Here is a 12052-nt window from a genome sequence, read left to right as displayed (position 1 = left end):
ATGGACTTCACTCTGGTCTAGGAGTGCACCTTGAACTCAAGGGAGTTGTGTGTGTGCCGGGTGCAGCCGCCCTTCTCCCACTCACCTTGGGATGTGCTGGGGGATCCTGGGTAGGAGCAGAAGCCATCTGCATTGCATGCGCTGCTCAGAGGGCTCAGAGATACCTGGGACCTCCGCCTGCTGCGTGGTAGAACCTCACACACTTGTCCCCACCCCCACCCCCAGGGAAGAGCCTGGGGGAAGGGCAAGTCTCAGGTGGTGGGCCAGGCTCCGACCCTTCCTCAATTTGCTGCTCTGTTCTGAGTCTGATAAAGGGGATACAGTTTCCCTTTAGCTGCCGGAGGCTGCCAGTGGGGCCGCTGTGCTTTGCAGTCATTTGCTCCCTGGAGAAAGTTCTTGGTCTGAACAGGGTGTCCAGAGGCCACGACTGCAGCTCAGCGCTGCTGCCCACCAGTTGGGTGGCCTGGGTGAACCAGACTTTTCTCTTGGCCTCAGTTTCTTCAACAAATGAAAACTCCTACTCCATACCTCACAGCCTTCTTACAAGGGACCATTACTACCATCGTCAATAGAAATCGTAATAAATCTAATATTTGGGGCCACTGTCTCATGCCAGGCCCTTTGCTAAATGCTTTACCTTTGTTAATTCTTTCTAGTTCTCTCGACCTCCCTAATTAAAGTGAGCGGTCGTCATCCTATTTTGTAGAGGAGGAACTGGAGCACAGAGCAGTTAGGTGACTCACCCAAGGTCACACAGCTAGAAAGTGGTGGAACAGAGATTTCCTCCCCCATCTTATTCTCTGTATACTCTGCACCTGATGATTCTTTCTCTGATGTCTGTGAGGGTCTAATCTCGCTGTCGCCTGGTTCCTCCAGTGTATCCTTTTCTCGTGGGTTTGATTCTCAGTAGCGTGAGCTGGTGCCTGGAGACGGAGGCTCAGGCGGAGGAGGAACTGGTCCAAGTCACGGTCAGTCAGTGGCAGAGCTGGGATTGAATCTGGGCGTATGGGCTCCAGCACCCCTGTATTAACAGGGCCGCCGTGGAATGTCAGGGCCAGGCGTCGGCACAGTGAAGCCGTCGGTCCAGCAGGTGGACAGGCCTACGTGTCTGCAGGGTGCGGATGCGGTGGCCGGGGGTCGGCGTGCAGGTTGCTGGCATCCTAGCAGCCTGGGTGAGGGGCTGCGAAGTGAAGGAGGGACGGGTGAGAAGGTCCACCTGAGTCGGGGTGACGGTGTCCTGAGAGACTTCTCCATCCCTGGGGCCTCTTCCTCTAGGGTGCTTCCCTGACCCCCACCCACCCTGGCTCCGAGAGCGAACGCACTGAGCGCCCACACTAGGCACGGGGTCTGGGTTCATCTCCATCCCGGCAGGAGGTGCCGCTCTGGGACCCAGGGAGGCCGGGAGGTTGGGTGGCAGGGCGTATCTGCACCAGGCCTAAGTGACCGCCCCCCACTCTTGCACCCCAGCTACTCAGGACCCTTCCACCCCACTCAACAGCTCAGCACCGCCCTGCAGGGCCCTTGTAAATTCTTAACATGTGGCTCCCAGCCCCCCAGCAGGGCCATCTCCACCTCCACGTAGCTGGGAAGCCCTGCAGGGAAGTGACACCTCAGCAGCTCCCCAGGCCCCCACTGACCCTTTGCTGTCCTGTCCCTCCTGCCTGCCCGCGAGCAGTCCCTCTCCCCTCCCGCAGCCCTTGTCCCCTGTGTCAGTCGGAGTCCCGAGGATGCAGGTCCCAGCCTTCTCTGGAGATGCTCACAGTCGAGTGAGGGGGCCACGGGGGTCCAGACCTCGAAACAGCAGGTGACACAGCAGCGATAGCAAGGCCACGAGCACAGGAGCTGCTGTGTCAGGCAGGTGCCACGAGCCAGGCAGGGCGCTGAGAGCTTCACATGGACAAACTCTACTCTCTTATCATCCCCGTGAGAAAGGGACTATTGCTGTGTCCCCACTTTCCAGCGACGAGACTGAGACACAGGGAGGGGGTGGTGGCGGCTGAGGGTGACAGAGCTACAGACCGATGTTCTGGGGTTTCAGCCTAGGCCTCTGGCTCCAGAGCCTGGGTGCACTGTGGTGGTCAGAGTGCTGCGTTACAGTTTGTCACCAGGTGCCACGAGTGCTGTGCGTGTGTGCAGCGGGCATGGCCACATCAGCCTGGGGGGAGTGGGTGGTCATCCACAGAGGAGTCCCTCTTCTGGTCTCCAGCCTCTCTCCTCCGCTGCCCCGTCGACTCCCCAAGGGCGTTCAGTGACTGGGGCTTCAACGGGGATGTGCGTGATGGGGGTGCCTGGGACGGAGCTTTCTCGGAGTGAGGAACGGGCGCTCAGTCAGTCTCTGTGGTGCCCCGACAGTGAGCTCAGCCTCCCTTCCCATCCCAGGACGCCCTGGACCTGAGCCCAGCCTTTCCACTCTTGTCCCCGCAGGGAGCCGGGAGGCCGCCTTCACCTATGCCATCATCGCAGCCGGCGTGGCCCACGCCATCACTGCTGCCTGCACCCAGGGCAACCTGAGCGACTGCGGCTGCGACAAGGAGAAGCAAGGCCAGTACCACCGGGACGAGGGCTGGAAGTGGGGTGGCTGCTCTGCCGACATCCGCTACGGCATCGGCTTCGCCAAGGTCTTTGTGGATGCCCGGGAGATCAAGCAGAATGCCCGGACTCTCATGAACTTACACAATAACGAGGCAGGCCGAAAGGTAGGCAGCTAGGGAGGGGAGCCGGGCGGCTCTTGCAGAGATGCTGCAAAATGTCTTATTCATAACAACTGGTGTTGGGTGTCTGGCGATGGGCCACAGGGCTCTGCCCGTAGCCTCATTCTGCTTGCATCTGTTGTCGATTTGCTGCTGGTCAGGATTTCTGTGTGGCATGACACTTGTCAGTTACCGACAAGGTTGAATAATCGAATCTCTGTTTAAACATTGGATGTAACTCAGCAAGATGGAAAGAGGGATGGATGTGAACTGTCATCCTCAGGCCCACAAAATCAGCTGTACAAAACTCTGATTGTGGGGAGGAGTTGAGGTGAGTGCAGTAGGAGTCATTGCTGTAGGGCGGATGCCAGGGTTGGTGACGTATCCTTGGTCACCTTAACCAAGATCTGGAGCTCAAAATAATGGAGGTGACCATTCCCTCTTCACCGCCTCCTCAGATCCTCCTAGATTCTGGGCTCAGCTTAGAAGAGAGTCCAGGCTGTCCCAGGATGTTTCTAATGGAGGTGGCTGGCTTACAAAGGGGATGGACACCCTATCCCGTGAGGCAAGGGAGCAGACAGGTTTGCCGGCAGAGTGCAGTGAGGGCCTATGGGGTGGGGCTGTCATAGGAGGGTGGGTCCTGCCTGTGTGAGGACCCGCAGGCCCCGGAGGTACTGGGCAAGGAGGGGCTCTGATGGGCCAGGCCAGACAGGGAGGGAGGGCTCCATGCCGCCGGGGTGGAGGACGGACCACTGCAGTGACAGGGTGTGTGTGGGCACCACTGGGGGGGCCAGGCAGGAGCAGCGGTGAAGAGAATGGGGGAAACCGTGCCCAGGGCTGTAGAGACCAAGGAACACAGGCCCCGTCCGTGGGGCCCCCAGCTTGGCTCCAGCCCGTGGAGGCTGTGCGGGAATGCCGGCCCAGGGTGGTCTCATCCTCTGGTTTTAGACCCAGATTTTCATGCACAAGCACTTCTTTTTTTACGCGTTGGCATTTAAAATTGGTCCTCACCAGTGACTCTTAAAAAATGTAGAAAAAGGAAAAAAGAAAGAGGATTGCTATAGGAGCTCAAACACACACATGCTGGCTAAGGGTGGGCCTCGAGCTGCCCATTTGGGTGCCAGCTGACCTGGTTTGGCTAGAACATGTCCGTGGGCCAGCAGTCCTCTCGCTCAGTCCTGTGCATGAAACAGGACAAGCTGAGTTCCCTGTGCTTCTCACAGCGTCCCTGTGAACGGTGGCCTCATTGTCCCATTTTGCAGGTGAAGAGATGGAGGCACAGGGGGATTGTCACGTGCTAATCGGGAGCAAAGGCAGGGTGTGAAGCCTGGCGTCTGGTTCTCGGGTTGGTGTCCTTTGCACAGTGCGGGCTGGCGGTGGGCTGCCTGGGTTCAGATCCGAGCTCTGTCGTTCGCTTCTTCCCGGGAAGGAAGCAGAGATGGCAGGAGTGTCCTCACGGGGAGAAGGCAGGAGAGCCCTTCCCCAGGGCTAGCACACAGCTGGTCCTCAGCACGGGGTGGGTGTGACCCCAGACCGAGGGAGGGAGCTGTCTGGTAAGTGGTGTTGGGGGGTGGCTTGCCCACCCGTGTACAGACGAATGGGAGGCACCAGCAGCCCTTCCTCCTGCCTTGGGATTCCCTCCCTCCCGCCCTCCTCTGCAGTCTCCGGCCACATCTGGTGTGTCATAGCCTCCCAGGCGGCCACGGTGAGTCACGCAGCAGGCTGCTCACCTGGTCTGTCCTAGGATGATGGCCGGGGTAGATTGCAAGGCCCTGCCGGCCCTGCCCTGTGCTGGAAGCTCCTGCTCAGGGTGGCACATTCCTCCAGGGTTCTCAGCTCTTCATCCCTCCCGATTTCTACAGTCAGATCACTTCCTAGGGCTGAGGTCATAGGTCATGGGGTCCCTCCTGGCCTTGAAGCTCTCATCCCTGGGAGTGGACAGGAGAGGGACAAGTGGCTTCCCTCTCCCCCTGTTTCCTCCTGTGTGGCTACCTGGTCCAGCCACAGTGAGAATGAAGGGAGAGAGCGCTCAGCTGGGGGAAGGAAGGTTCCATGCACATCAGGCGGAAGAGGGTTTCTTTTTCGGATTTCCTTCCCATTTAGGTCACCTCAGAGCACTGAGTAGAGTTCCCTGTGCTGTACAGCAGGTTCTCATTAGTTATCTGTTTTATACATAGTAGTGTATATATGTGAATCCTAATCTCCCAGTTCATCCCACCCCCCTTCCCCCCTTGGTGTCCATGCATTTGTTCTCTACATCTGTGTGTCTATTTCCGCTTTGTGAATAAGTTCATCTGTACCATTTTTCTAGATTCCGCGTATAAGCGATATTATATGATATTTGTTTTTCTCTTTCTGACTTACTTCACTCTGTATGACAGTCTCTAGGTCCATCCACGTCTCTGCAGATGACCCAATTTCATTCCTTTTTATGGCTGAGTAATATTCCATTGTATATATGTACCGCATCTTCTTTATCCATTCATCTCTTGATGGACATTTAGGTTGCTTCCATGTCCTGGCTATTGTAAATAGTGCTGCAGTGAACATTGGGGTGCATGTGTCTTTTTGAATTATGGTTTTCTCCGGGTATATGCCCAAGAGTGGCCTTGCTGGGTCATATGGTAGTTCTATTTATTTATTTTATTTTATTTTATTTTTGGCTGTGTTGGGTCTTCGTTGCTGCGCGCGGGCTTCCTCTAGTTGCGGTGACCAGGGGCTACTCTTTGTTGCAGTGCACGGGCTTCTCACTGTGGTGGCTTCTCTTGTTGTGGAACATGGGCTCTAGCTATCTGGGCTTCAGTAGCTGTGGCCCTCAGGCTCAGTAGCTGTGGCTGGTGGGCTCTAGAGCGCAGGCTCAGTAGTTGTGTCTCATGGGCTCTAGAGCACAGGCACAGTAGTTGTGGTGCATGGGCTTCGTTGCTCCGCGGCATGTGGGCTCTTCCTGGACCAGGGCTTGAACCCGTGTCCCCTGCATTGGCAGGCGGATCCTCAACAGCTGCACCACCAAGGAAGCCCTGGTAGTTCTTTTTTTTTTTTTTTTTTTTTTTTTAAGGACCTTCCATACTGTTCTCCATAGTGGCTGTACCGATTTACATTCCCACCAACAGTAGGAGGGTTCCCTTCTCTCCACATGGGAGAGGGTTTCCTGAGCCACCAGCGCCAGCAGGCTTGAGGCTGTGCTTGCTGTTCAGGGCAGCTCTGGGGTGATGCAGATGATGGGACCATCATATGTTGTAAGGTCAACCTCAGGGGCCTTTTTGGAGTAGGTGGACCCCAGAAAACGAGTGAGGTTTGGCTTGGCAGAGAAGAGAGGTAGAGGCAACCCAGGTAGTGGCCAAAGGCCCAGAGGAGGGGCTTGGGGCCAGTCCAGGGGCCCAGACTGGCTGGTCTGTGAGTCCCTGAAGGGGTGGCTGCAGCCAGAGGGCTGCAAGGTCACCTTCCAGGCCAGGGAGTGAGAGCCGTGAGTTTTCCCCTCAGGGCTGCCCTGTCCTTACGGCTTGAGTTCCAGCTCCGATATCCCCTCTTCAGAGAGGCTTCCTTCTCAACCCCTTCCTAGCCTTTCCCCGGGCAGTGCCTTGTTCCGAGGCCTTCTCCCCTCCCCAGATCATAAGCTTGTTAAGGACAGAGACCTCATGCATCACATTCACAGCTGCACCCCAGGGCCTGGTGTATAGAGGCGCTCTATGTACGTACGGAGTGAATGGTTGAGTCCCCTACGGTCACTGGGGAGCCACTGATGGTTCTGGAGCAGCGGGTCAGAAGTCTCAGAGACTGACTCCAGGGCAGCAGAGCGAGGCCTTGGGCGGTGTCAGAAACGGGGTGTGGGCGTCCTTGGTGGGGTGCGCAGGTTGGGCCTCACTTGACACTTCTGAGCAGGAATGGTTTTCCCAGCTCAGGGTGCCCCCTGCACTCCCACCATCCCCTGCTGCCTAGCTCCACTCTGGTTCAGGAGGACGCTTGAGGGTCACCTCCTGGAAGGGCAGTTCAGCCAGGCACTATATGTTTTCCAGAGCCAAGAGGTAGAATTTGGGACTCCCCAGTGGACACAGGAAAGGCCTGATTAACCACCAGTCCAGCCCCTTTGTGGTTTGGGGGTGCAAACAGAGGCCCAGAAAGGATCCCGACTGGCCCTCAGCTATGCAGGGCAGTGGCCACACCCCTTGGCCAGGGCACGGCAGGAAGGTGGTCTCCCAGCCTAACCCCTCGCTCCCAGACGTGGGGCACCCCAAGGGCCCAGACACAGATCCGAGCGGCCAGGAGCAGGGCAGCCGCCTAGCCTGGGGAAGGTAAGGCTCAGTGTGTATCATCTCTGGGTTCCGTCCCTTCTGGGGGCCTCAGTTTCCTCATCTGTCAAATGGCACTATGATCCTTGGTCTGTTCTGGATCCCAGGTGCTAGTCAGGGCCAGGCGAGGGCACACGCTGGAGACCCCCAGGATCCTGCAGCCTGCCATTTATTCAAAGTCACGGGACCCCATTCCAGAAACTCTGCCCACAACAGGCTTCCGTGGGCCCCATGCACAGTGGAGCTGGAACCAGCAGGAGAGGAGCCAGCCCGCAGCCGCCCCTGGCTGAGCGTCTCGGGAAGGATCACAGATGTGTTTATCACCGGCTCCCTCCTCCTGCTGTGAGAAGACAAGACTCAACCTGACCACAGGCTCTGGGGCTTGTTGGCAGCTGGTGCGAGAGAAAAGGGGGAGGGGGAGGTGGGGAAGGGGTGTGTGTCCCAGAGCCGAGGTGGTGGCCCGCTGAGTGAGCGGAGATTCAGGGCTTGTCCTCCCGGCGGCCCTTGGGGTGGCAGGGTGCCCCCGACTCAGCTGGCAGATCAAGAGGAGTAACGCCGCGGGGGGCAGCTGCCCTCACAGGTCTCCGGTTTGGGTCCGGCCCAGGCAGAGCCAGGGTTTCACCTGCAGATGTGGCCGCAGGGCTGGGGTGTCTGTGCCCTGCCTCCCCCCCGCACTGTCTTGTGCAATTGTGTGGTCTGCAGGGTTGAATCAGAGGGGTCACGGTAGAAGACAGGAATGGGGGAAGCCAACAGGTCCTTTGGGGACGTGATTTTTGAATCAGAGTCTATCTCTATTGGAATTTTAGGGCCATAGTATTTTGGCGTTGAAATCACAGACGGTTCAGGTTGGGACTGTAGAATGTTAGGTTTACACCCTCACACGGGGGGCTTGGAATCAGGATCTTTGGTTGGGAGGGAGAGAGGCGTCAGAAGCGGTGGGTTGAAATCTTTTTGTTTTTTTTTAAGTATAGATACATTTTAATGAAGTCATTTTTTTTTAGATTAACTTGAGTTAATCTAAATTTTAAATTTGCAATTTAAAAAACAAACAAAAAATGATTCACAAGAAATTTGCACTGGAGTAACTTTGAATTGTATTTCTTATTAATGGTTGAAGGTATAGCTCATAGTTGGTGGTAGTGCGAAGGAGCCAATAAGAAAACTTTAAATTGCTGTTTGAAATCTTTGTTTTTTTAAAAAATTGTATTTATTTTTGGCTGCATTGGGTCTTTGTTGCTGCATGCGGGCTTTCTCTAGTTGCGGCAAGCGGGGGCTACTCTTTGTTGCGGTGCGTGGGCTTCTCATTGCGGTGGCTTCTCTTGTTGTGGAGCACAGGCTCTAGATGCGTGGGCTTCAGTAGTTGCAGCACGCGGGCTCAGTAGTTGTGGCTCGTGGGCTCTAGAGTGCAGGCTCAGTAGTTGTGGTGCACGGGCTTAGTTGCTCCGTGGCATGTGGGATCTTCCTGGACCAGGGCTTGAACCTGTGTCCCCTGCATTGGTGGGAGGATTCTTAACCACTGCGCCACCAGGGAAGCCCCAGGTTGAAATCTTTGGATGGTGGAATCTTTGTGGCTTTGAATCGTTTCTTTCCCACCTTTGGGGCAGTGAGGATATGAACTCACCGTGCTTCTTGCCCTCAAGGTGCTCTGTCTGGTGACAGAGGCATTTAAGAGGAGCAAAAATGATGATTCAGGGCTAAACACCGCAGGAGAAATGCAACACAGAAGGTGCGTAAGAGCTCAGAGGAGGGTACGGTTTCTTCTCGGAGGAGTCTGGACACTTTTGGGGCAAGAAGAAGGGACCCTTTAGTAGGGCTTTGAAGGATAAGTAGGAGTCCACCAGGTGGACAAGGCAGGTGGGGGGGGAGGGCAGTTCAGGGAGAAGTAACGGCATCTATAAAAGCATGAAGTCCTGAAAAGGCATGATCAGGTGGGGGCGGACTGCGTGCATCTGGGGAGAGGGGATGATGGGTGATGAGACTGCAGAGGTGGCTGGGGTCAAGTGCAGGGCCTTGCCTGCCAGGGTGGCAGCTGGTGCCCCAACCCAGCAGGGACCACGGGTAGGCAGGAGGGATAGCTGTTTTGGAGCAGAAGAGGCAGGACCCGCCTTGGGTTGCACTTGGGGTGGATAGGTGGGCACTCTACCTCACTGGGGTCAGGCACTGGGGCGTGTGGAGTTTGGACTTGAGGGGAGATGATTATTAGGGTGCTTTTGGGCATGTGAGTGGGAGAGCCTGTGGGCATCACATGGAGATGCCCAGGGGCCACTGGTGCCTGGAGAGAGGTCTTGGTTGGAGCCACTTCCTGGCAGCCACCAACGCGAGGCAGTTGCCAAAGCCCTGGCATCTGGCAGGATTGGCCAGCAGGAAGAGTCTAGTGGGAAAGCCCAGAGCCGGCCACAGCCCTGAGGAAATGGGCACTGGGGCAGGAGGGCTATGGGACACAGAAGAGCAGACAGGGAGGTGGGTCCTTGTAGATGCATCCCCGAGCACTGAGCTCAGAGCCAGCTTCTGCTGCATCCTGGCTCTGGAAGCTGGGCTGCGGGGCCGGGGGTCCGGGCTCTCCGCGCCTCGGTGATGCTACTGCACCGGGCCGGGGGTGCCGTCGAGGCCTTGCCGGCCACTGAGGGCAAAGTGTGCTGGGAGCTCTGGGGGCCCCAGGGAGGGAGGGGGCCTCCACAACCCCTTCCTGGGAGCGTGGTGACTGAGCCCAAGAGAGGCAGCCCTGGGGATGGGGGCCCAGCTGGGACGGGGCTGGCCCCTGCTGGAATGTGCTCCAAGGGAGGTGAGCTCAGGGGGATGGAATTCCACCCAAACGAGAGTCACCTCCCAGTCCCTGCCCAGCCTCTGCGCGCGGAGGGTGCTGGTCTTGTCCCTTCCTGCCCTGCCCTGTCTGGTCTGGGTGCTCCTGGGAGCTGGATTTCCACCCTGCCCTGGCTGCAGGCAGGCCTGTGAGTCAGGGGACACCAGGGACCTGGCCTCTGGCAGCTGGGGCGGGGCCCCGATAAGGCTTGCTCAGCTATGCTCTCCTCTGCTGTCCCGAGGGCCACTTGCATATTTGACCGGATAGAATGGTCAGTGGTGGCACGTTGAGGGCCCGAGGAGCCAGGCCCTGCCTGGCCTGAAGCCAGCTGACCAGGCCGGGCTGTGAGGAGGCCTCCGCAGGCCGCCGTGCCCTCCCTTCCTGCTCCAGCTCTGGTGCAGGTGTGGGTTCTTCCCTTCCCAGATGCAAAGGCTTCCAGCTGGAACTTGAGGGACTTGGACCAGGGGTGGCCTTGGGCAGATCCCGGCCCTCCAGGGCCTCAGTTTCTCCCATGGTGGGACCTCGTGTCTCAGAAGGGTCTTCTAGTTCTGACATGTGGGGGTAGGGAATACAGGGTTCTTAGGACCACTGGACACCAACTATGTCTCCAGCCACACGCTCCTGGAGTCCGCCAAGCTTGTTGCTGCCTCAGGGCCTTTGCACATGCTGTTTCCCCTGTCTGGAAGGCCCTTCCCTCAGATGTTTGCATAACTAGTTCCTGCTGTTCCTTCAGGTCTCTGCTCAGATGTCGCCCTCCCGGGGAAGCCCTCTCTCACTTTCTGACTTTCCTCCCCTTTCTCCACCTCGGCTCTGTCTGTACACTGTCTTGCTTTATTTTCTCTATAACACTTAACACCATATGAAACGATTTTATTTGCACAGTTCTTTACGTCTTTATTCCCTCTGTCCTCCCACTACAATGTCAGTACCACGAGGGTAGGGGTGGCCTGAGTTTACAGCTGTATCCCCTGTGCCTAGAACAGTGCCTGGCACATAGTAAGTATTCAAGAAATATTTGTTGAGTGAATGAATGACGTGACAGGTGTCTCCTCTTACCTGGGGCAATTTCCCAGGAGTAGGGTTGCCAGATAAAAAAACAGGACTCCCAGTTAAACTTAAGATAACAAATATTTTTTAGTACAAGTATGTCCCAAATATTGTGTGGAACATACTTACAGCAAAACTTTATTCATTATTTATCTCAAATTAAAACTTAAATGGGTTTCTTGCACTTTTTTTTTTTTTTTTTTTTTTGGTGATATGCGGGCCTCTCACTGTTGTGGCCTCTCCCGTGGTGGAGCACAGGCTCCGGACGCACAGGCTCAGCGGCCATGGCTCACGGGCCCAGCCGCTCTGCGGCATGTGGGATCTTCCTGGACTGGGGCACGAACCCGTGTCCCCTATATCAGCAGGCGGACTCTCAACCACTGCGCCACCAGGGAAGCCCCGGTTTCTTGCACTTTTAAATTCAAATTTTTATGTTGAGATATTGTCAACTCATGTGCAGTTGCAAGAATTCAGAAAGATCCTATGTGCCCTTGGCCCGGTTTTCCCCAACAGCTCGTAAAATTATATAGTATCCCAACCGGGTATTGATAGCAGTATAGTCACGACACAGAACATTGCACTGTGAGGATTCCTGTGCTACCCTTTTGGAGCCAGATCTCCTTCCCTCCCTCCTTTATCCCCTCCTAATCCCTGGCAGCCACTAATCTGTTCTCTATTTCTGCAGTTTTATCATTTCAAGATTGTTATATAGATGGAATGGTACGGTGTGTAATCTGTTGGGATTGGCTTTTTTCACTCAGCATAAGCCCCTCAAGATTCATTCAACTTGTTGCATTTATGAATAGTTTGTTCCTTTTTATTGCCGAGTGGTGTTTCACAGCATGGAACCGTTCATCTGTTAAAAGGCCGCCTGGGTTGTTTCCAGTTTGGGGCTATGACAGATAGGCTGCTGTGAACAGTTTTGGTGTGAACGCAGGGTTCCATTTCTCTGGGCTAGATGCCCAAGAGTGTAACTGCTGGATCGTACGGTAGTTGTACGTTTAGCCTTGTAAGAAAGGGCTAAACTTTTCCAGAGTGGTTGTGCCGTCTTACATTACCACCAGAAATGTGCAAGGGGTCCTGTTTTGCTGCATCCCCTCCAGCGTTGACGGTCACCACTGTTTTTTGGTTTTGCCGTTCTGAGAGGTGTGTGCAACATCTCACTGTGGTTTTAATGACTTTCCCTAACAGCTAGTGATGTGGACCGTCTTTCCACGTGCGTATTTGCC

The 12052-nt window shown here is 55.8% G+C and overlaps 1 protein-coding gene across 1 annotated transcript in view; it reads left to right on the top strand.

Annotated features, from left to right (window-relative positions):
- The window catches only part of WNT7A (Wnt family member 7A), a 67772-nt gene that overhangs the window by 20148 nt on the left and 35572 nt on the right, over window positions 1-12052 (top strand). Inside the window, exon 3 of the mRNA XM_004284322.2 lies at window positions 2425-2696. Within this exon, the coding sequence (XP_004284370.1) occupies window positions 2425-2696 (272 nt within the window). The remainder of the gene's footprint in view (window positions 1-2424; window positions 2697-12052) is intronic.

The sequence above is a fragment of the Orcinus orca genome, chromosome 10 (assembly GCF_937001465.1).
Source record: "Orcinus orca chromosome 10, mOrcOrc1.1, whole genome shotgun sequence".
NCBI lineage: Eukaryota > Metazoa > Chordata > Mammalia > Artiodactyla > Delphinidae > Orcinus > Orcinus orca.
This window is presented reverse-complemented; position numbering and strand designations above follow the sequence as displayed.